This window comes from Haemorhous mexicanus, chromosome 5 (assembly GCF_027477595.1).
Source record: "Haemorhous mexicanus isolate bHaeMex1 chromosome 5, bHaeMex1.pri, whole genome shotgun sequence".
Classification (NCBI taxonomy): Eukaryota; Metazoa; Chordata; class Aves; order Passeriformes; family Fringillidae; genus Haemorhous; species Haemorhous mexicanus.
In genome coordinates, this window is record NC_082345.1 from 53,222,113 (window position 1) to 53,247,928 (window position 25,816).

General features: G+C 39.4%; 1 protein-coding gene across 1 annotated transcript in view; it reads left to right on the forward strand.

Moving 5' to 3' along the window:
* The first annotated feature begins 2,880 nt into the window (after positions 1–2,880).
* KCND2 (potassium voltage-gated channel subfamily D member 2) overlaps positions 2,881–25,816 on the forward strand; it is a 266,094-nt gene continuing 243,158 nt past the window's right edge. The window contains exons 1-2 of the mRNA XM_059847166.1: positions 2,881–3,160; positions 4,351–5,524. Coding sequence (XP_059703149.1) covers positions 4,410–5,524 — 1,115 coding nt within the window. The 5' untranslated portion in view covers positions 2,881–3,160; positions 4,351–4,409. The remainder of the gene's footprint in view (positions 3,161–4,350; positions 5,525–25,816) is intronic.

Consider the following 25,816-nt stretch of genomic DNA (forward strand, 5'->3'; position numbering starts at 1 on the left):
CAAAAAAACCCCACCATCTGCACTGTTCTTTTCTCAAAAGGAAAGAAAACTGTCTTAATACTAGAGGAATAAAAAAGAGGGGATACACATGTGCTCTCAGTCTGTAAAGAAAACTTGCAGTTTCAAACATTTTAAATATACAAAAAAAAAAAAGTTCATTAATATAAACTTCTGCATCATAGCTGGTAGGTTATTTAATCCTCAGAGAGCTCTTTGTGTCTCATGACTTCAAAATGAATTAAGAGACAGCTCATCTTAGAGCCCATTGTGCATTCCCCTTAGTATCATTTTCTTCTTTTCCTACAATTACTAGGATTTATTTTCTTCCCTTGAAAATAGGATTTTTGTCTCATTTGAGTCCCTGCTATTTAATTCCTACTTGAAGTCATAATCCTCCCTGTCACATCACACCAATCTCTTTGTAGCCAATTCTGATTTCACAGGCAGGATTTTGACTTAGGAAGACCTGATTATTTAGGTACACCTTATGTAGCAGGATTTAGTCCTTCTGAAACATACAAAGCAAGGAATACTGCAGCCAGGCAATTCTAATGAACTAAACTTAAGGTACCAGCTGTGAAAGTTTGAGTTCCTGGCTATCACTTTTCAGTAATATATTAATTAAGGAGTCAATAGAGTGTACTCTTTTCCTTCCAAGACACTGATTTGGAAAGATGCCTCTCTGATATACAGGCTGTCCACAAAAATTTAAGGTGAGGAGATCATTTTTCCAGGCAATGGTGACAGAAAATTCTCTAAACCTCAACTGGTTTCAAACCTCTGACTTAAAACAGACTAAATGCTATAATGCTATGTGGCACCCAAAATTGTCCCAAAATATAGGGTTTGGGGGTTTTATCCATTTTTTTAATGAAACTTGTAAATTTCTGAAACAACTTTAAGAATGCAACAGGAATCCAGGTGTTTCTTTAATGGCACCTGTTTTCATGGATTCTCTCTATGGATAGAAATTTCTTTACTGTGAGATTTCTATTTAGGAAAAACTCTAAAGAAAAAAATCAACTTAAGCCAGCAACTGATTTTTGTAAAGTTAGGCATGTTAAAAAAATAAGAGCAGTTATTGATTACAAAAAGAATCTATAGCTGACAAGGAAACCTCTTCATTTTCAGGAAAGGAAGTCCTGTATTATTTTATCAGTGTTAAGCTGACAGGATCATAAATTGGGATTTATTAATTCTACAGGAATATCCTGTAGCAGCAAACAAAACCTCCCATTTCATATGGGAGAATATCCATAACGTTGAAAGCTCAATAGCTGTAGTTGACCAACTGATTTTAATTTAATGGATTAATTTATAGGATATTATGTACTGAATATCTGAACCAGAAAAAAAAAACAAAAACAAAGCAACAAACCAACAAACAATCTCAGCAAATATACAGAAAGTACCCTTTATTTACTGTGATATTTTATTTCAAGTGACTTGATATATGTAATTAGTCATCATCACAAGTTTTCCTTTATTAGAGTTTGCACTCAAACATTTTTAAGCCTTTTCTCTCTGCGCTTTCAAGTATTACTTGTAGGAACAGTTCAGGCTGTAGTTTAGGCTACAGTACTGAAAGTGTTCATCTTTTTCATGGGAGCTTAGAAGCGAATATATACTGAAGCTGAGCATATTATTAAAATATAGAAAAGAGTTAACTCCCAAAGTTCAGTGTGTATTTGGTTTATTTGTGCTTTGGGTTTCTTTGGCTTATATCTCAAATTGCTTATCAGAGTGGAAGGCTTGGTTGTAAAAACTTCTCATATAAAGGAACCTATTTATTCTGTGATTCTTTTCAAAACCTCTTACTACCAAACGGAAACACAGGCAAATTAGAAGGAGGAACACCTTCTGGTACCTTCTTGCGAGGTCTATGAAGAAGATATAGACCAGTTTCAGAATCTTGGTTGAAAAATATAGACCGTTCCCTCTATTTATCGGCACTATCGGAGCGACACGCAGGGCTCGGAAAACTACGTGCCCGTCTAGCCCGGGGATCCAGCGGTGCCGCGAGCTCGGCAGCGGCGGGCGCGGCGCGGGCAGCGCGCCTGGGTGCGCGGAGCGGGGCTCGCCCGGCCCCGGCGGGAGCTCACTTCCCGTCATCCACGCGCCATCTAGCGTCGGGACAAGGGACGCGGCTCGGCACGGGAGCGGAACGGAGAGGAGGAGGAAAAGGCTCCCACACCCGTCCCAGCTCTCGCCGTTCCCAAAGCTGGTAAGAGCCATTTGGATATTGCAACCAGAACTCCGGAGTGGCTCGGGGCGCGTCGTGAGGAGTATCCTACACTTCACTCCCAGGCATCTTATTCCCCCTTTTTTGCTGTGAACGGTTCCCCTTCCCTTGAAAGCAGCTAGCGCTCCCCAGAAATCATCCCCTCGGTACCTCACCTAAGCTATCGCCGCCGCCCGATCCCTACCCAAAGCACCGCGAACTCCAGAGGGTCTGTGCGGCGCTGCCGGCGGAGGGGTTGGACCGCACGATCCCGGCCCCGCAGAGACACACACCGGCACACACACCGGCACACACACCGGCACACACCCCGACGCAGGCACAGCCGCGCTCCCTGCCTGCCCTGCCGCCGCCGGCGCGGCTGCCCGCAGCCCTTTTGTTTCGCCCGCGGAGCGATGTCCTGCCCACCCGCCCCGCGCTTCCCCGCGCCCGCACCGCCGCCCGCCCATGCGCCCCTCGCCCGCGGGCGGCGGCGGCGCGGCGGGGTGGCATGGCCCGCCCGCCTTGGGGGAGGCAGCGGGAAGCCCCCTTCCCCGCCCCCGGCCGCGCCAGGGCCTCGCCGCTGCCGCCCGCAGCCCGCGGCAGGGCAGGGGCAGCGGCCGCAGCCGCAGCCGCGCCTGACAGCGGCCCCGCGCCGCAGGATCCGCGCCCCGCAAGGACGTGCTCCAAGAGCTGCCAGGCGCGATTACGTTGTTTTTTTCCCCCCACCCACCCCCTGAACTTGTTGCTTGGCGCTCGGCGGTGGCGGAGGGGGGTGGGGGTGGGGGAAAGCCTTATTATCGATGTCCCTTTGGATGCGATCAAGCTTTCTCAGGAGCAACTACTTCCCCGCCGTTCCCGGCGGGGCGCGGAGATCTAGCGGCAGAGCCCGTATTTCCAAAAGTCTCTATGCAACTGAGCGCTCTCGCCAGACTTTCACAGGTAGGTGCCGCAGACTGGGCACGTCTGGAGCGATTGGAGAACTGAGCCGAGGGGAAGGGGCGAGAGGAAGGAGGCGGGGGTACGGGGGGGGGATGGGGGGGGCATGATCCACCACCGACCGCCGAGCCCTACGACACCCGCACCCCTACCCCGCGCCCCCCCGCCCGCCCCGGTCGCCGGCCTCCCCCGCCGCCAGAGAGCTCCTGCCCTTCTTCCGCTCCATAGCCAGCCTCCCTCGGCTTCGCCTTTCGCCGCCCGCCCGGGCGCTCCCGGGGATGCCCCGTGCAGCCCACCAATGCATGTGTCTCCAAAACCCCCGCCCCTGCCCCCGCCAGGACCGCCGGGGCTCTCCCCGACCCCGGTCTCCTCGCCGCAGATCTGCCCCTGTCCGTGCCCTCAAGCTCCGTCCGGGGTAGAGCCCCGCTCTGCCCGCTCCTGCTCTGTGGGGCGCTCCCCACTCCCAGCGCCTCGTCCCCGGCATCTCTGTGCCCTTCAAAGCATTTCCTGCACGGAAAACTTGCCTTAAAGTTTAATGCTGGCGCCCGGAGCTCCTCCCCCTGCCCCGCCGGCTCCCCCGGCCCCTAGCCGGGGTCTGGAGGAGTCCCCGGACGGCGATTAAAGGTCAGGGAGAGGATTCTTCGCGCCGCTGCTCCAGGGCTGCCGCCGGGAAGGGGGGCGGCCCGTCGGGCCCATCCCCTCCGCCCTTCCCCGGCGAGCGGCGACGGCGTTGGCGGCCCCGCTGCAGCCGCCCGGGAAGGGCTCCGCTGGCTGCCGCGGCCCGGCTCCGGCGGCGGGCGGGGAGCAAGCGGAGGAGGGGCGGGGGGACCGGCTGCATCGCGCGTGGAGGAAAATTTCCTTCCAGGTGGCTGCACAGCTGCACTAGAGCTACTAGGGGCTACTGATTTAAGGACTGTTGCTTCCATCCAGGGGCCTCGAATGGAGACCTTATATCCAAAGGATCTGGCTGTTAGAGAAGCTGCTTTAAATACAGGGATTTCCAAGTGCCCTCATTTATTGTCCTAACAGTGTGACCAAGTGCCTGGAAAGCATATTCTGGGTAAAAAGGTGGAGGAAACAAAAACAAAGCAAAAAGGTTTTCAGTTTTTGTGAATATCACAAAAATGTTCAGAAATTCTGCTGCCTCAAGAATGTGTGAGAATTTGTATTTTTCTTTTCCTTCTCTATTTTAGTGGCTGGACCAGAACTGTCTCTAGATTGACTCCCTTAGCTGTAATAGGTGTTTGGAACCATGGCGGCAGGTGTAGCAGCTTGGTTACCCTTTGCCAGGGCAGCAGCCATAGGATGGATGCCAGTGGCGACTGGTCCCATGCCAGCTGCTCCACGGCAGGAGAGAAAGCGAAGCCAGGACTCTCTGATTGTGCTGAATGTGAGTGGCATCCAGTTCCAGACATGGCTGGACACCTTAGAGCGCTACCCTGACACTCTGCTGGGCAGTTCAGAGCGGGACTTCTTCTACCACCCTGAGACACAGCAGTACTTTTTTGATCGGGACCCTGACATTTTCCGCCACATTCTCAACTTCTACCGTACTGGGAAGCTTCATTATCCCCGCCAGGAGTGCATCTCAGCTTATGATGAGGAGCTGGCCTTCTTTGGCATCATCCCTGAGATCATTGGTGACTGCTGTTACGAGGAGTACAAGGATCGCCGGCGTGAGAATGCTGAGCGCCTGCAGGATGATGCTGATACGGATCATGTAGCCGAGAGCTCCCTACCCTCAATGACAGCTCGTCAGAGGATGTGGCGGGCCTTTGAAAACCCACACACCAGTACCCTGGCTCTGGTCTTCTACTATGTCACTGGTTTCTTCATTGCCGTCTCTGTTATTGCCAATGTGGTGGAGACAGTGCCCTGTGGGGTAAGCCCGGGTCGCATCAAAGAGCTGCCCTGTGGAGAGCGGTATGCGGTGGCTTTCTTCTGTCTGGATACTGCCTGTGTCATGATCTTCACAGTTGAGTATCTCCTACGTCTGCTGGCAGCTCCTAGTCGCTACAAATTCGTGCGCAGTGTCATGAGTATCATTGACGTGGTGGCCATTATGCCATATTACATTGGCCTGGTGATGACAGATAACGAGGATGTCAGTGGGGCTTTTGTGACATTAAGAGTCTTTCGTGTCTTCAGGATCTTTAAGTTTTCCCGCCACTCACAGGGTCTGCGCATCCTGGGCTATACGCTGAAAAGTTGTGCCTCGGAGTTAGGCTTCCTCCTCTTCTCACTCACCATGGCCATCATCATCTTTGCCACAGTCATGTACTATGCAGAGAAAGGTTCATCAGCCAGCAAGTTCACCAGCATCCCTGCAGCCTTCTGGTACACCATCGTCACCATGACAACACTGGGGTAAGTGCAGCTGGTGTTTGGTTACAGCCAACATTCCAACAAGTGTATTGGCATGAACGGAAAAATACTCTATTTTTAAAAAATGGTGATGGAAAAAAAGGTGAGGGTAAGTTTTTGTTACAGAACTTTGAGAATACAACTTGTGACTTCCTTCTAGATGTTTTACATGTTTAAGAGAGTTCACAACATTGCCGAAATTAAAATAACCCAAATCCAAAAACTGCAAATAACCTGAAAAAGCAAACAACAAAACAAAGCAAAAAAGTCTTGAAACTCTTTGGTTTTGGACAGTGAAATTGGAATATTTCATGAGTATGTGTGAGTTATCAGTGGATTTTTAATGGAGTACTGTCTTTGCTTGCAGGCCTTGTTACAGTGTTGCTAAATTATTAATGTTTATAAGGAGAACCAAGGTGCAAGCTTTTAATTTGATCAGTATGTGGATGTGCCATTTTGTTTTTAGTTGTGTATTGATGTAGACCTGGATATTGAGTTTGTTATTACAAAGTGATTTATTTTCATGAAAATCATACCTTGTCTTTAAGCAAATAAATTATTCGTGATTTTATTTAAAACACTGAACACATTTCCTTTGATTTTCATGGACCTATAACTTTTACATTATGAGTGTCAAGCTACACCAACAGGTGACACACTCTGGAAAATGATCTGAGGAAGTGTGAGATATATGACACATCAAGCACATGTCTTTAAAAAATTCCAATAGAAATACAATTTCTTTCAGAGAATAGGGGTTAAATAGTGTCACTGTTGACATTAGAATGCAATGCATTTTAATGGCAAGATGAGTGAAAGTATATTTTATGAAGTCTCTGAAACCAGTGTCTGATTGTATCAGCTGATTCTCTGCACCAAGTTATAAAATGCATTTGTTTCTAGTTACAACAGGGATTTAGAAGGTTGACTAATTTGAGATGACAATTTTTTCCCTGTTCTTAATTTTGAGTTGTATAGTACTGTCTATGAAACTGAAAATTTGTTGTTTCATTACAAACTGACTAGTAATTTAATAATTACAGATACTAAAAGACAAACTGAGCACTTTCATTAAGGCCAAGCCCATCATTTTATTAGCATTTTGCTATATCTTGTTGGGACTGTTGGGATTTATGAAGCATGTAAAACTTTTAAATTTAACAAAATGAAAGTGCATTAATAAACTATTATAAAAAACTTGATTTATTATGTGCAATAGTAATTTACTTGGGAAACATGCATACAAAATACTGAAAAAGATAAAAGGAATGTCTTAAGCCACCATTTTTTATACAAGGCTTTTATCTTCAGTGTGATACAACAAATGAAGATAAATATAGTGCATAGTAAATATTTCATACTTCTTGTAAGGGCAAGTTATGCTAAAAAGGAGTGACAAGAGCTTTGGGGATTTTAGCCCGCCTTTTAGGTTCCTGGGTGGTTTTTTGGTTTTCATTTTCTGTTGCTGGTGACAAATGGAAAGGCCCAGTTAGAAGAAGAAACGGGTTAGGCATGGTAACTAGATCCACATTCCTGTATTTTCTGATGCTGATTTTTTTAACCATTTATTTTTAATTAGAACAGTGATGTTTTCAAGAAAGAATTGACTGATACTTTAATATAAAAAACCAGAAGCTGGTGTATGGGTTTTTTTGGTAACAAAATGTACTCTCTGAGTAAGTTGTTTCCATGCTCATGCGCAGTGTGGAAAGTACTTGTCCATGGTACTGAACAGAAACTTTTCTTGTTTTATGCCCAAATTGCAACTGATTATTGCACAGGTATGGTATCACAGCTGGTGTTGATATGACTTGTTTGTTTCTTTGGCACACACATACACCTACACACAATGTACATGAGTATTATTCTGTAATTCCAGGCTTTGAAGTATTACTCTGAGTAAAATCTTCAAAAGTACTGCTGTAATTTGAACGTAATTTCAAATCTCTTTGAATTGAATCTGAGAACCTGTTCTTAAGTATACAGCGACACAATATTTTCATCCCAAGCGGAACAAAACTGGTTAAAGAAAATCCTCTCATGCTTGATTCCTTTTTAAGGTAGTTTGAACAGAGAAAGTTTTGAGCAGGTTGAACAGAGATCCGAAGTCTCACCCTCAGGAGTTCAGGTATGATAGAGGTTCGAATATCACAGGCATCTCCAATTTTTATGAAATCTTTAATCAGTGCATTAGCTAGATTATGTCCTTTTAATAACATCATGATAACTTTGTAAAGATTATGTTTAAGTGTTAAATATATATATGTGAATAATTTATTTAAAATTAGCATAATAAAAGCTTTGAAATCTTTTTAGTTGATGGATAATTATGCAAAAGGAGAGGTAAGTTATAGAGAAAAGCATCAAGGGTCATTGAAAGCTGACTTTAATTAGTAATGATACCTTTTCTATGTGCTAAAGCTTACCACCTCTTTACTAATACAGAACTCCCCTTCATTTTAACTTTAGTTTCAGCTGAATCAGGGGTGTATAAATGGACTCAATAGGAACAACTTCTCTCACTTAGAAACAAAGCTTGATGAAGTCTTTATGTTTTAAATGACAGTAGCACACAGCAGGGTATGTGAAATACTACAAAAATTCGTGAAAGCTAATAGTGAATAATAGATTAACATAAAATTGAGTTTTTGAGTCTTAGTGTCATTGTCATATTTTTCTACATAGCAAGGGTATTGAGAAAGCGACCTTTGCAATTTGGGGAGTTATTACCTTGGAAGCAGAGCTATATTTCTCAGTTCTGCATGATTGCTGAGCAATTAAAGTGTCTTTAAAAAACATAGATTACATTTGCCTTTGCAGAGTGCTAGTGACTTCAAATATTACTATATTTTTGCCTCCAAGGATATTCCAGCTATTAACTGCTCTTGACTGCTCAGCTCAAGTAGTACATGTACATGGAAATTTTACATGAAAGAGCTGAAAAAAAAAAAAATGAAAAGAGGGGAAGAAAGGAGCAAAGGAAAAAAGAGAACATGAGAAAATTAAAGGCAGAGAGAGAAAGAGAAGAGGCGCATGCCTCTAGAAAAACAGCATGCACACTTCCAAAAACTGAACTGTCTGCCTTTAAACTTCAAACTAGTCTTTTATCAGGATTAATTGTAGCAAAAGTAAAGTAGAAACAAGAAGAGAAAATAGAATAAAATTGATAGAAGTCACAAAATATTTTATGGAGATTCAAGATAATAGTGGAAAGCATAGAGGTCAAGTATCAGGTTGGTGTGAAGATGACAGAGAGAAGAGCCCAAGTCTGCCTCAACTGGGACCGGCAGACCTCCATAGGGGCTTGTGAACATCTACACCCATAATGACAGTTCTGTCACTTTCTGCTGTCACCTTATAACATGACAATCTCATAAATTTCCATCTGCCTTGTCAGGAGCCAGCAAATAAGCTGGAATAGCTGGTAAGGTTTTGATGGTGTAAGGATATTGTTTGTTCCCAAGTCAGTCAGAGTTGTAGTGTAGTTTGTGTTTTATGAAGATATTATACTTTAAATAAGGAACATAGTGCTCTTCTGTGAGTAGTTTTAAAGCACTCTCATTGCTATATTAAAATTCTATTTTTATAGCCTTTACATTGGGTAGCTTTATCAAGTCAGACAATGCTTCAGTAGATGAGCAGAATACTTCATGAAGGGAAGCTTAAACTTGACTACTCATTTATTTGCTTTCATGGTATAAACTAGAGGTGTGTCTTTCAGAAAAGATAAAGCAAATATTTTTTTTTCATTATTTGTTAATATAGCCCATAATGTGTGAGGAAACCCACGTAAGAGGTATCAGATTCTCTGAAGACTTTATGATGAACAGATGACTAGATGTGACAACAGAAAGCCTCAAACAGTGGACGAGAGCAAAGGATTTCCTCTTCCTGCACATTCATGTTCTTTGCCATCTTCAAGTCCTTTTTCCATTCCTTTTTTCATTACTATGGGTATGTTCTGTCTATTTCTTTTTTCCATTATTTATTCCAACTTCCATTTCCCATAGTTTTCATGGCTGGGGTTTGTGTACTGATTGATACCTTTCCTCCCTTCTTCAAGACGAGGTTGACATTTGTAGTAAGACTCTGCTGGCTTTATTTTTTTTTTTTCTTCTGCTCCTTTTTTCCAAATTCCTAATTCCTCCTTCACTACTAGATCAAATCTTTAGTTTATCATCATTGTCATTCATTTGACCTGAACTTTCCTCAGAACAGATTTTTTGTTCTGACCTTTGTTTGATAGATTTTTCCTTATGAGAATCATAAAATTTCAACATCATCACTTTTCTTCTGAAATGCTACACAGATTCTCTTTTCTCACCACTGTGCCATTTTCATTGTGTTTAGTTCCTTATAGTCTCTGCATTTTAGTTTGAAATAATCCATTTCTTTAGAACTTTTATTAAAAAACTGAGTTTAGTAATATCTGACGAGAGAGAAAAGAATTCAAAATCTTTGTTTTATGAAAAATTTCATTAAAAGTTTGGATATATTCTTATGATTAATGTTACAAATGTAGAGATTCACAAAGTTAGAGTATTATATCTCTATCTTGTACGACATATTGCTCATTCATTTTTTGTTTGATATTTTCAACCCAGTTTCAAATAGAATTTTTCTATTTTTGTCTCCTTATATACACCCTAGTGGATTTTGTATTTTACAAATGTGTTTGATGTCTCAATCTATTTTCTCTTCACAGCAGAGACATTTAGCCTATATAACAGAGGAGGGACAAAGTGTAGTTGTGATCACCTTCAAAGTACATTACTAGATATTCAAAAAGGGCTCCAGGGAGAATCTGTTTCACTAAGGGTCATTTTGATAACAGTAAAAAAAAATTCTTTGTTCTGTAACAAAAAGATTACTGAAACTATATTGGGCTGTTGTTGCTTGACAGAGAGCAGAGTAGTTGTATTCTTAGTTAGTTGCACTGGGGACCATTTTTCGTCTTCAAAAAAAATCCTGAAAATCTCTTAGAGGAAAAGGGCTTAGCTTGTTTCACTCATTTGTCTTGAGCATGAACTTCCTTAGTTCAGTTATGAAGAACATGAAGGCGGTGCTTAACAAAAAGATATTTGCTCCTTAAGTAGAAACAGATGGAATTTTGTTTCCTTTTTGTTACTTTGAGACAAGAATAAGAACAATAAGATTACTGTGCTCCTGGATGTAGCATAGAAATATTCTTAGTACAGCAGAACTAATCATCTCGGATAGTAATTATGACTAGTGCCTGATCTATTAACTAGGGCCTATCATTCAAGTAATCATCAGTGAATACTGTCATTTTAGTAAAATCTTTAAGTGATCAAACCCAAGAAGTTCAAGCTGAGTGATGACAATGTGTGACTCACATCATTGTGCCTTTGTATAAAATGAAAAATTTGCAATACAAAAGCTACATAAATCTATGAATACAGTATTAGAAATAGTGCCTGCCATGCAAAAAAATATCTGGAAATGGAAACTGTATTTCTGAAGAGGGGAACATAAATACTGCAGAAATAAAGTGACTATTCAAAATAAGTTCAGAACATCTTGCAACTTCAGGGTGACAATTAAGTTTGCAGACATTTGAAAGACAGTCTAGTGAATTTCTCCTTTTACTTGATTCTTTTGACATTATAGTCCATTGTCAGAAGTTCATAATATTCATCATAGTAGCTAATTGGGGAAGGATACAGTTCATCAGGGGTTAAGATTATAGATTGTTCCAAAGAAGAAATATAAATTAGAAATACCAAAATTGTTCAGAATTGCCCTAAACAGGCTTTATCAGTCACATGACAATAGAGCTGACAGAGTGATGGGAAAATTCTGTATATTTTTGTACCTGTCATTTATTGGGCAATAGATAGGAGCACAGGCTTTTCTGGAAGACATAGTCTTCAAGACATATTTATTTTTTTTCTGACTTGATTATGCAGTGGAGAAAAGGTTTTGAATATATTGGCAGTACTTTAAAATGATAGCTCTATGCTACACTTCCTGGAACAATAATAGTCACCATACCTGGACTTCAACTCCTAACACAGTTAGGAGCCCTAATTTCTACCCCTGTTTCTTAATATCTTTTTTCATGAAGCACATGATTTTGATCTTCCTGTGTCTCTGGTAATGTTTTATAGACATCTTGTTAAGTAAAAAACCGTGGGGTTTGTTTTGACAAAAAAAATCAATTTTCACCAAAGTACACAATGAAATTTGCATTATTTTCACAGCATTGACTTCAATACATGTGATTTGAGATGAAATATAAAATAATGCTTTTGACTAGAGCATCTGATGTGTAACAGGTATGAGTGCCCTGTAGAAAAATTCTGGAGACAAAAATTTATTCAGGTCTCCAGCATATGAAGGCTCAGGTTTAAACATGAGTACCTATGAAGATCATGTGATCAATGCATAAAAAGAATAAAATCTAACAGGATTAATCTCTATTATAATTCAAATGAGACTGCACTCCTTTTCTCATAGCAGAATAGACACAACTTATGCATTATTAGGAAATACATCTTAATGTACCTAGTTATCAGTACACCATTCCTACTACCATGAGTTCCAATTCTTGCAGTTAAGTACATTGATAAAAGCTAAAAAAACAGTAAAAGGAAAACAGTAAAAGAAAAACAGTAAAAGACTGCTATCTTTCTGATTTTCAAAGATACAATGATATTAGTCATGTAAGCAATTGTATTTTTTGGGTTTAGAAAAGCAGTTTCATTTCTTACATTCCACTGTGCAGTATTGTTACTTATCTGCAGATCTCCATCCTGAAGGTGAAAGTGTTAGGAGCTACTGTGCAATTGTACTTAATTATAAGAGCATGATTCTTCAGTTACAGAAAATGTAAGGTTCCTAAAAAACCTAGAAATTTTTTTTTTGTATGAACAAAGTAAAATTTTGCATATTTGAAGTATTTAGGAATAGTAGTTTGCATTTCATCCCTGTTTTTTTCAGTTTCATCTGTGCTACTGGTTTCTTTGATCTGATTGGTTTAACTGAGAAGTCAAGTTTCACAGACATGGGGATCTCCTGTGTTTATTAATTTAGAGGGCCCAAACAAGGGCCCTACTACAAGGGCCCTAATTCTTCCTACTTCAAGGAAGAATTTAAAGGCATTTATGTGTCTGGAGATGAAGATAGGCACTCATCTTGAAATGTCACAAGAGGCTTGGGTGTTAGAAGCAAAAAGGAGAGCAGCTGAAGCTAGGAGCTCAGTCACCTTAAAAACCAGACTTATGTGCACAGAAGTAACTTCTAGGATAAGTATAGAATACTATACTCAGATTTTGGGTATGTCCCAGAGGCCAGATCAAATGCCCCTATCAGAATCAAATGGATCCTGCTAGGGTTCAGGTCTTGTAAAAACAGAATATGCCCTATTTTTACATAATACTGTAGGAAGGAGATAAGAGTGGTGTGTGTATGGTATGCTTAGGAAAGAGGAATGAGTAATTCAAGAAAAAAAGAAGGGTAACTGAAAAAGTAATGTAAATTATCCAAGGGGTATGTTTCTTGATCCTAATTTTCTGTCTCTATGGTTTTCAAACCAAGAGTTTAGCATGAAAAAACATGTAAGAAATGGAAGCTGTGACACATAGATATTATTATTGGAAACATTTTTATAAACAGTGAAAAATTATTAAACTATGTCAGGTAGATGATTCCATTTTTCAAATAAACATGCAATCTGAGGATTTATTGGTTTCAATAGGTCTCTTATTTAGCTTATACGCAGTAAATTTGTTATGATGCTGACGCGTGGTAAGAAAAGGTAAAAGTTAATTCTCAATATTGACCACTGAAAATTCATCCCCTTCTCTAGTATGATGGCAAACATTTTTATTTTGTGTCCATTTGATTTTTTAGTGGACACTGTTTGTAGATATATGTAGGAGGTTTGAGAAGTACTTTATGCCATAATCTGAATTTTGTAAGCAGAGTCTACAGTTCTGCTGGGTAATTTTTACCTTAATCTCTGTTCCTAAATGAAGCATATTTAAAGCACATTTTCCTGGTTTTTTCTTGATTCTTTGTAAAAAAATTTATTTCCTGAGATAAGCATCTTATATCACAGTTCTTTCTCCTTGAGTATGCATTGTGATTTGTGCTCGCATTTTAACTGGATGGTGTCTAGCTCAGTTTTGTAGTTACTACCACTTGGACTAAGGCTTTATATCAAAAATAACATATGAAGAAAAAATCCCAATATTGAGAACACTTTTTTTTTTTTAATATGATCTGTAATAATATCAGCATTAAAACAGAAATGTTATAAAATAAGTATCTATAGAAATAAATTTAGCTGTTTGGTTAGCGAAGACTCAGTGTCCTTAGCTAAGACTTCTTATGGTACAAAAGGCAGTATAAACTTCTAGGATTTTATTTAATTACTCTGAGTACTTTGGTAAATTAAAATAAAGTAAGTATGTTTCACTAGGTTTAAATCTCTTGGATTAAGAGAATTAATTTTAGATTAAGAAGTAACTGTGAACCTCCTTAATGGTATCTGTAATAGCCTAATTTTATGATAATACATTAACATGCTTTAATTAATTATTATTTTGGATAAAAAAAATTTTGAGGCCAAACCCTAACTTTTTCATATGTGTATCCAGATATACAGATTTTTTTCCTATGAATTATAATGGCAGATTCTCAAAATATTTTGGCTGATGCACAGGGAACAGTCTTTCAAATTATCACTTGAAAGCTTGACCATCCAGGCATTCCCTGTAAATGGCTGAGAGTTAGACTGTAAGGTTGTAATGGAATTAATTTATGATTGTGTAATAGTTTACAGTTTGAATGTGTCTTTAGCATCCTAACTCGCTGCTTCTTTCAGTGAGATGAATCAAGAGAGGTTTCTGTATGAGAGCATATGTAATGCGAGTGGGATCCTTAACTTTTCATTGTTGTTACTAGTCATATCCCCCTTTTTTATAGCCCAAAAGAGGAGTTCTGTTATTGTGTTAGTGGCCTTACTTTCATTTTCTACAACTTTTATCTCTTCCCACTTGCAGCCAGTTAACAATTCCCTGAGCATCCTTATCAGCTATGGGCAGCAACTACTGCACTGTGCAGAGTTGCTTAGGAACAAAATTGATGCTCTTTGACATGGTGGATGACAGCTGCAACACACTGGTCCCCAACTCTCCTCCTTCCTACAGAGGAATAAAAAGCAGAGAGGTTGAAGATGTTTTCCAAATCTGAGTGTGAAGAGCCTATATTCTTTTTTGTTTTAGGGTATCTAATCACTTCATTGTTGGTATGCAACAGGTTAAGAATTGTGGCCTTTCTATTGATGACACAGCAGTATCAAACAATCTGTAGTAGCAATTCTTTTTAACTCTTTGTAATATAAATACCACAGGATCTTGTACCACTTGTAGAACTGAGAATTCTTAGTTTTTCTAAACTTTTTGCTTTGGTTTGTTATTGATGCATTTGTTTACATCCGTTGATGAAATCCAAGGTGAAACATGGATACCTTGGACTAGAGACAGGAGAACTGGACAAATAGAGTATGTACACCTATTCTCACACACCTAGAGAGTGCTATGCTTGCAGCTGTCTCTTGTGTTTATTTGGTATGTATGTATATAAAATGAAACTTTGAATATTGTAAACTCTAGACTGTTTGAGAATTTAGGCTGAGTTTGCTATTTTAGCATCTGAATGGAAGCTTGAAAGAGTACAAATTGAAGCTTTCCCACAGACAGTTTAGAGTAAATCTGTCCACAGACTGGCTTAATGATTTAACATGTTCAGTATTAGTTATTATCTAAGTGAAAGGGAAGCTCAAGTTTTATCTGATTTGCTTGTGAGCACAGTAATTGATCTACACTATGTGTCAAAAGGTGCCAAGTTTTAAAGGTAAATATTGTAAAGGAATCTCCTTACAAAAAAAGCCCCAGGTAATGTGGGATATGTATGCTGTCCTTCTCAGACCATGTGCTACTTCTGACACCTCTCTCCCTACATCCCATCACAGTCAAATCTCTGTAGAAGTTGCAGCTGCTGAAAGGCTGCAACTGTCATCATTCCTTTAGCCTACAGTTTCTTTCCTGCAAAGGCTCAAATTCTCAAAGTTTAGTGCATTAAATAATTCATGGAGAAGCAGTGTTGCTGGTCGTGCTGGTGAGCCCTTCAGCACAGTTCAGCCTCTTGCTGCACTGGCAGAGCTGTGCCAGGCTCCCTCCTCCTCGGGGGACAGGCACAGCTGCAGACCAGAGATGGTGCTGACTCGTTTTGTCTGGCACAGATGACCAATGATTTTAAAATATAGATATCTTTGTGCAACATTACACATGCAAGATAAAATCCTACTTGTGGGAGCGGAAGATAGGAACCAGTTTTGTTACAGGTCTCTAGAAGACAGAGAAGAGTGCCTGGAGTGAACTGCTCAAATCCCTTTGGAAGCTGCTGCCTTCTGGCAATTGGCTGCCCTGAGCCCTCTTCACCCCATGGGTACAGCACGATGTCTGCCAGGCAGTCATCCATGGAGTGCATTTACAGTGTGCTTGCCATGCAGTAGCAAAGAGTTTTGGGATCTTGCTGCCCTTTTCCAGGCTGCACGTGAGCTTTCCCTATTACTCCGTGTAGTCACAACACTTAGCATGCACTGCTTCCTATGTCTTTGCAAACCAATTAAGTAAATACAGAGAAAAGTGACAGATGATTTGGAACACTGGACAGAAAAAAGGGTGGATGTATGGATTTAGATCCACACAAATGGTTTTGAAATATACATATATCAACAGGCTGGAAACAGATTGGTTCATCTCTTTGGTCTCTCTCAGTGGTATCTTCTGCTTTAATGTACTTTCTGATACCTGTTTTCTAGCTCACTGGCTATTCTCAGAGGTTCCCTTGTTTTCAAAGCAAACAAATCCAAATGCAACAGAAAGGTTTCCTTAAATAAACCTTTCATACTGTCTGTACATAGTTCATTTCCCAGTCCCTATGTTTGTGTGGAAAGATATAGCTATAGAATTTGGAGATCATATCTTAGGTGTGTGGTTTTTAAAGAAGAAAATCAGAACATAAAACTATTTTAAAGGAGACAAATAGGACATGCTGTACAATAGAATTATTATGGAAGAATCTGGAGGTGGAATTCCAACTTATTTCTCTGCTGGTTGCTTACTATCTCTGGGAGATATTTATAGGTCTTAACTTACTCCTCCAGAAGTTAAATAGTTCTGAAGTAGTCATCCTTTTCTCACTTAGGAGGTAATGAAGAGAAGCAGGCATCTGGATGTGCTCATTCCTCTGCACTGAGTATAAATGAAATTTATTATAATTACTAGAGACTTTAAATACCAAGTGGAAATGGATGAGATAAATCCTAAGCTCTGTGGGTAGTTGGTTTGATCAACTCTCCTTATTCCCAAGTTATATAATTGTGAAAGGCCCATAGCATATTCCTTTCAAAGATCATAGCAGAATACATGCTTGGTATTTGATGGCAATTCCCACTTCATCAAAAAGGCAACATATCTGCTACATTTCAACTCAAAATATTCTTGTTTTCTGTAACTCTGAAGGCCACTTCAGTGCTTTTGCCAATATTTTGTCCTTTTCCAAACAACACAACAAAAATTTTAAATTTGAAAAAAAGTGGAAATTTAATGTTTGTGCTGGTTTAAAGAGGTTTCTAGAAATTTGAAAGAAAATGTAAGTATTCACTGTAATTTTTTGCAGGAAAGAAGTCATTCTTCAATTAGTAATGCTTGTGAGTTAAGATATTGAGAACTTGAATACCTTAATTACCCTTCAAAGGGTTGTAAACTATTTCTGTTCTTCTGAATGGGAAACGTAAAGACCAAGCCACATGGTGGCTTGTTAGCTGTTTCACCACTGTTCATTTCTAAGGTGTCCCAAAGGAGACATCTCAGACATATCCCCCCATGCCACTGTTTTTCCAGGAGGTCTCAGAGCTCTAGACTGCAGTTAGTCATTGCCAATTCACAGCTCTGAAGCAGACTGAAAATTTTGGAGACACATGACAATAAATTTCAGCAGGGACACTCTACTCATTGCAGTAATCATTTTCATATTTCATTCAATTTTAAAAATATCATTTTCTCTAAAGCTGCCTCCAGACTGAAGTACTACAGAACCTTAAATGCCATGACAGGGTATTATGGTCAAAACTGCTGCAGTGTCTATGTCTTTCTGATTTTCCTTGTGAACTTTGTTCACTTCTCTGCAAATCATACCAATCTCTCTGGTAAGGGAATTCTGTAATTTGGTATGAAATCCTGTTATCAGCAAAGATTTGGTTTAACTCATTTTAGTTTGTCTTCATGATCTGCTTTTCCAGGACAGCAAATCTCAAATTTGCCAGCTAGTACAGTTCTATACAAGTGTGAAATAACATTTCCTTCAGTATGTTCCTTTTTTTTTCTGTAAGAGTTTATGAAATTTTGCTCTTTTATGCATTAAGTGGCATATTAATTCTTTTTTTGTGTCTGTAAAAAGAGATGAATGAACTGCAGAAGAAACAGTATTTCCTCTTTTATCTTCCTTTCATTGTCCAGCTTTATCATAAACTTCCAAGTAAGTATTAAAAAAAAAGTACATAACTATCAAAACATTTATTCTCCTTTGAGGGGAAACAGTGGTTATTTCATAATTTGGGGTAACAATTCTGATTTAATACTTTTTTAAAAACAGTTCTCTTCCCATTTGCAGTTCAAGCTAATGCTTTTGAAAAGCTAGAAGAGTGATGATAATGATGGAAAAGAAACTCTTTCTTAAGCTTCTTGCTTACTTCTAAGTTGTCCTTGGAACAAATCCTGGTATTAAGACAATTTTTTTACATACTTCTGAGATTTGAAGTTATATTTTTATTATGCCAGCCCCTTTTCCACTGCCTTTCAAAACATATTGAGAGCAGGGACCTGTGAAGCCAGTCTGCAGAGAAATTATTTACCTAACTAGTTTGCTAGAGAGAAATAGATATAGACAGTGTCAAAAACTGAATTAGTCCTTCAGTAAAGCAGCATGATTGTGGCTAGAGTTCTGCACCAGGATGGAGTGGTGGGGTATGAGGTGAGAGACTAAAAATGCAGGATTTTTCCTGAATCTTGACAAGAAATGTACAACAAATGACTTAATAAAATAGATGTTTTAATAATATAAAGAAGAATATAGTTATCAAGTCAGTCTCATATCCCTTCAGATGCTGGGAGCTGTGCATTCACTTAGCATTGGATGAGTTGGGGGGATTTTTTCACAGCATGCTGCATAGAGCCTGTGCATGCAGAGATCTCTCTTTTGGTTCTTTGTAGTAAAAAATAATTTTATTTATTAATTGCAATAAAACAACTCTATTAATAAATAATATTTTAATGGTAACTTCTTGCTGCACTCTCAGATAAAGCCAAGGTCGTAGAGGTGGTGTAATCACCAGTGCTGAGTTACCTGCAGGATCCTATCCTGCAGTGATCTGGGCAGGTTTATCCTGCAGACAATGTGTTTGTACAGCAGAGCACAGCCTGGAGGCTGAGGTGGTCATTTAGCATGGTCTGCTATACTTGCTGGGTTTCACTGTTATGTGAATCACTAACTCTCCAGTGTACTGTGGTCCTTCAGGCAGGTTCACTACAACAGATTCATGGTGTGAGGTAAAGAAAAATACACCTGTTCACATGATTTCTTTACTGTAGTATAAAAATTGGTAACTTTTAGTGATTATGGTTACTGACTTTGGTCAGAGAATTATAAAAGAGCTAAGAACTTTTGCAGTCAGACAAAAGGAAACGTCACTCCTATTTTCAAAAAGGAAAGATGTAGGGAACCACAAACTGGTGAGCTTTACCTCTGTGCCTGGGAAGATCGTGGAGCAAATCCTCATGGAAGTAGTTTTAAGGCACGTACAACACAAGGAAGTATTTTAGGACAGCCAGTGTGGCTTTCTTAAGGCAAATTGTGCCTGAACAATCGAGTGGCCCTCTATGATGGAGTGACTGTGACAGTCGACAAGGGAAGACAGGCATTTTCATCTGCCAAGACTTCTGCAGGGCCTTCAACGTGGTCCCATACAACATTCTTGTCTCCAGGTTGGTCAGACATGGACTTGGACTTGAAGGGTGGACTCTGGGGTCCTCATGGATGAAAAGCAGAAGATGAGCCAGCACTGTGCACTCAAAGCCTGGAAGGCCAACTGCATCCTGGGCTGCATCAAGAGCAGCATGGCCAAGAGGGCAAGGGAGGGGATTCTGCCCCACTGCTCCACTCTGGTGAGACTCCACCTGGAGAGCTGCATCCAGCTCTGGAGTCCTCAGCACAAGAAAGACACGGACCTGTTGGAGAAGGTCCAGAGGAGGTTCCCAAAGATGATCAGATGGCTGGAGAATCTCCCCTATGAAGACAGTGCAGAAAGAGTTGGGGGGTTATTCAGCCCGGAGAAGACTCCAGGGAGACCTTTTTGTGGCCTTCCAGTACCTAAAAGACCTTATAAAAATGAGGGAGAGCGAATTTTTACACAGACAGACAGTGACAGGACAAGAAGAATGGTTTTAAACTAAAAGAGGAGATATTTAGATTAGGTGGTAGGAGAAAATCGTTTACTGGAAGGACAGTGAGGCATGTGAACAGGTAGCCCAAAGAGGTTGTGGATGCCCTGACCCTGGCAGGGGTCAGGGCCAAGTTGAATGGGGCTGGTCTAGTGGAAGGTGCTCCTGCCCAAGGCCAGGGGGCTGGATTTAGATGATCTTTAAAGTCCCTTGCAACCCACAATATTATATGGTTCTAAGATAATATCAGAATAAATTGAATATGTTCAAATAAATATCTAAAACTTTTCCCAAAGAAACCTCATATTTCTTCTAAAATTTCACAATGAAACATCAAGAGCACTTGCAATCCTGAAAATCTCTTCAGGAGTCTTTGAACTTTTTTTCTTATGTGAGACTTTGATAAAAGTAAAATGTAGTTGGAAAAATACAATTTATGAATTTGCTGTTTCCAAAAATACATGAATGAAACCCACTTATTTTTTATTAATTTTCTTTTAGAAATGTAGAACAGAAACCTAAAACATTTGACTTGTTTGATTCCAATTGCTTTTGAGATTTCAGTTCAAAGCAATTTTGACTTTTCATCCATGTGTGGAGTGGAGAATACTTTCAGAAAAAATGCTGTGAAAGAACAATTTCATCTAATGGTGAAAGGCTATAAACCAGACATGACCAGTCCATTCTTTTTTTGACTTAAAAAAACAATTAGAAAAATTAATGGCAAGATATCCACCAGTGCACATCAAAGAAAAAGGATGAAACTTCTGCCTTGGGTAGAAGTTACAGATTGCTGATGGTATAACTGGTGTAGTATCATGGTGTTCTTGCCTTTGCTTATGTCCTAACCATGTCATTAATTTCCAGTCACAGACAGGGCTTTAGTTTCACACTAATTCATCTCCTTCACCTCCCCCTCTCATGTTCTCAGGTAATGGAAAAAATTTAACTGTGGGTTGGATCAAGCTTAGATTAGGAAGATAGGGTTTTTTCTAAATGCTTTTAAAAGAATTATGGACAATGGGTACATTATAGCTATTTTTAAGTATCTTAATTAAAGGTTCAGAGTCTCCAAGAATATCATAGAACTTGAATACTGTGCAAACAGGAAAACAGATGCTTTAAACTCACAAGTAGTTCAAACTGCTTTTCCTTTCTTCAGCTATTCATATAATCAAAGGTCATAATCTACAAGGTGATGAGAACTTCTGTCAGCTGAGAACACAAAAACATAATAAAAATTTCAATGTAAGGTGCATAAATGCTGCTGTATCTAAGTCCCTGAATGCCTTGCAGGTTTTAGTGCTATTCACTTGATCCAAAGCCCATGGAAATCAAATAGTCTTTGGTTTGACCTGAGAGGGCTTTGCATCAAGCTTTTGTATAAAAACCTCTAGAAAGATATTGACCAGGACAACAATTACTTACTTGAATTATGTCAAACTCTAAAGATTTTATCCCAGATCTGTGGAAGTGTTAACAGGCATTCCTCCAATACCTGTATTGCTCTCAGAACCTTATGCAGACACAGGGTGAGAAAAAGAAATGATAGAGTTTAATTAAATGTACTTGAAGCATAGTTTCATCAGCAGGAAAACAGTAAGATAGTACATTCCAACTTCTGATGTAACAGGTTTATCTGGTTTCTGTCAGGAAAATCTTAATGGGAAGTAAATGATACAGCATCTCCTCTGTAATATGGATGGGAATTATGGAAATTATGGGGCTAATATAGATGTTGAGTCATAGATGAGATCCCACCTTGAGTATTTCACAGCAATGGTCATTATCAACACTGGAGTAGAGAATTTGCTCAGTTTTTTATGGCTAAAAGGGGAACAAGTTGGTATTTTTCTCGCTGACTTATCAAAAGCCTTGCTAACTCACAGAAGCTTTCAGGCAACCTTGAAAGTATATCAGGCACTAATATCATAAGAGAACATGACAGACAGAGCCCGATGTATCTAATTTTGGACTGGTATAACAGTGCTATTTAGAGCAATAAAGGTTTTATCTCTTGGTTGATCTGTTTACTGAAATAGTCAGTGAAAAATGTGTCATATATTACATCTCCTCATTATTCTTCTGGCATAAAGGACATTTGAATTGATACTTCTGCCTACATTTTGGGATTGTCCTGCGAACTCTATTAGGATAATGTCATATACTGTACTCAGCACTGGTAAGGCAGCACTCTGTCCAGTTGTGGGCCCCTCACTGTGATGCCTTGGGAGGCTACCTGGATCAGAGGTGAGGCAGTTTTAAAGGAATAAAGTAGGTGTTTATTAAAAGGCCTCCAAAGGACACCCCTTGGGCGGTACCAGAGCCTGGTCAAGGCTACACCCAAGACGGACGCCAAGTCATGAGTTTCCACACTTTTATAAGTTTTGGTCCATTTGCATATTGGGTTTAATTGTCCAATTACAGGTCAGGTTATGAAGTCCCATCCTCCCAGATGACTCTCCTCAATTCCCTGTTTATACTTTTTGGGCCTGAAGCTGCAACAGTGTCCTTGGTTCTCAGGCTGGAAAAGGCTTGTTTAGTCTGATTAAACTGTGAGAGAACTTGCTAACGCTTTATATGAAGTTCAGAGTTATACTCTAATGCAGTACAGAATCTGGAAAATATGAAAGCTAAAACTTAAGGCATCAACTACAAGAAAGACATTGAGGGGCTGGAGCATGTCCAAAGAAGAGCAACGGAGATGGTGAAGAGTCTGGAGAGTGAGTTCTATGAGGAGTGGCTGAGGAGCTGGGGTTCTTTAGCATGGGGAAAAGGAGGCTCAGAGGAGAGCCTTATCTCTTTCTACAACTGCATAAAAGGAAGTTGTAGCCCGGTGGGGGTTGGTCTCTTATCCTAAGTAACAAACAATAGCACAAGAGCCTCAAGTTGTTCCAAGGGAGGTTTAGATTGGATGTAGAAAAAAATTATTTACTGGAAGGGCTCAAGCATTGGAATGGACTGCCCAGGGAAGTGGTTGAGTCACCATCCCTGTGTTGGTAAAGACTTGTAGATGTAGCACTTGGGGACATGGTTTAGTGGTGAACACAGAAGTGCTGGGTTAACAGTTTGACTCAATGCCTTAGTGGTCTTTTCTAACCTAGATGATTCTTTGGTCCTGTATATAAAATAGATATAAAGAAAAAAGAAAAACTCATTTCTCTAACAAGAATCTGTCAAACAATCAGTTGAAATGAATTACTGGCTAAGACTTACCAACAGCAAAATGGTTATTATATGGACTTATGTGCTTGCTTGCCTTTCCAAACTAAAATCCATCACTCCTAGTGATCATCACACTTCCTTATGTTCCTCCAATACATGATAAACATTAGACAAATAATGTGTTTAATGAAAAACAAATAAACTTGCAGTTAATTTTTTTCTGATGTGAGACATGAATGCCAATACTCTGAAAATCCTGTAAGGACTGAGAGAGAATAGATTTTATTCTTGGTTGTTATTCCATTTCAGAGTACATTTCAGCTTTGTTGACATGAACGCAGTGCATGAATGACTTTATGCATATTCACAACTGTTTCCTGGAAGGAAATGGCTTATTAAACAGTAATCATATAGCATGTGTAAATGAGTTTTGTGCATAAACATGTATCTTTATCCTTATTGCCTGAGATTGGCTGTTGACTAAAAAAGTTTTTGCTGACATTTACTCTTACAGAAATTTTACCAGTCATCTTATGTCTGATTTCCTTTTCTGCCTGAGAAATTTCTTATTTTAAATAAGGGTGATTTTTCTCTGTTTCCTTTGAATCACATACTTGAAAAAAACCCAACCAAATTAATTTAGGAGTGTCTAAGTGCTAACCGGTAAGATGCTCAAATATATATCTCTACTTTCAGGTGAGATAAATCACTCTTTAGACTCAATGACTGCAACCTGAGCTTTAGTACGAACTCATGTGCGAAAACGTACATACCCCAATAGTGTCTTCACTTTCTACTCGCATCCCATTCCAGGAGAACAAAATGAAATGGTTATGATGTCAGAGCCAAGAATTATTTCTCTTTATTCATTTTTATTCCCCATTCAGATTTGGGGGTCCTGCTCTGTTTAATGAACTCATGCAATTTAACTGTTCCTCATTCCATTTTCAAGCTCCTTTGCCCAAGATGCTTTTCCCTAATGACATTGTCCACTCAAACAGAGTGACAGCAACTTGCTCAGGAGAAAGGTATTCAGAATATATTGAACAGGTCACCTCAGGAACAAGATATGTTTCTTGAGGCATTACTGTTTTAGTGCAGTAGCCTCTGTATATGTATTTAAACAGTCTCAGGTAAATATTTTTCTGCTAGTTGAATAAAAGAGGAAAACCATAAAAAACTCAAAACTTCTACATCTTCTGTCCTTGATAGTGCATTTAATAAACAGTGGAAAACACAACTGAAAATTTTGTTCCAATATATAAAATATTGCTAGAAGAAAAGAATGTACACGAATATTATGAAACCCTACTACAAACCAGTGAAATGAAATGAGAGAACATACAGTGAATAAAACTAGAGAAATATGTGTTATGAACACTATGTCTTGTGATAAAAAAGGCCAGTAGAAATGACAAGAAACACTGTACTTGCTGTATTTGAAAAATATTGGTAAATATTTTGTCTTTTTAAATGTAGAAGTCATTTAATGGTTGTTTCTTTTAACTTGCAAAAGTCTTATTGGTATAATAAAACAAAGGAATATTTTTTACCTGTGCATTTTTTCAGTAAGCAGTAAGACAGATAAATGGGTAGAAAATGCAATGATTTCTACCAGCATTTGGATTTGAAGACAAAGCCCACAGGAGTTAATGGAAAAACTTTCTTTTTCTTCAGCATGTTTTACATCAGGATTTTAGTTATGTGTTATGGTATATAATGTAGCATTTCTATATCAGTAGTTCATATCACTGGGAGCTGGAGTGTCATATTTTTCCCACATGAAATCCAAGCTGTGACCTGTTCTCCTTATAAGAAAAAAAGGCAACGCTCTTATGATAGACAGGTAGAAATGTTAATGAAAACGGAAAACACTTGTAGAATTTTTGGTTTTTTAAATATTAAATGTGTCATGGAAAGGTTTACTTACTTTATGGAATCCACTTTGAAATGTGTGTCTCAGCCGTCAGGTTGGAACATATCAATATGTAAAAGATGCAATTACTCTTCGGGGATGAGGTGAACTCTAATAGTTGGATGCTGTGCAAGCTTCTGAGACCAGACACCGTGACGATTTTGTAGGCATCTCATTAGCGAATTGTAGTGCTGCAGCATGCTCTGCTTTACTTATTTATTGAAGAGATAATGGGAAATAACTGGTTTCTTTGTGAAGTCATAAATAATATGACAGAAGGATATTAAATGCACTGAGATGTGACAGAGAAACTAAAAACTTGTGGGGTTTGGTATTTTATAGTCCCAGTTCTCCTTTACCAGTACATGTAAAACCAATAGATATGTTTTAGCTGGTTTTGTGAACAATTACCAATTTAGTGTGCTAGCTACTGACAAGTGGGTGTCTTAAATCATAAACAGTATCTCAGGTTTGCTATTTTGCAGTAACATACAGAAGTTGCCAAGGAATAAATCTTCCTTCTCTTTTTTTCTTTTCCCTTCAGGTATTTTTTCCTTTTTTTTTTTTTTTTTTAACAGAGATAGTCTTTTTCTATTTCTAAATTTCCTGTGTATTTCCTGGTTCCACAGTATGAACATTTCTGACATTCACTCTTTGCATACCTTGGTGGTAGTCTTTCCCTGA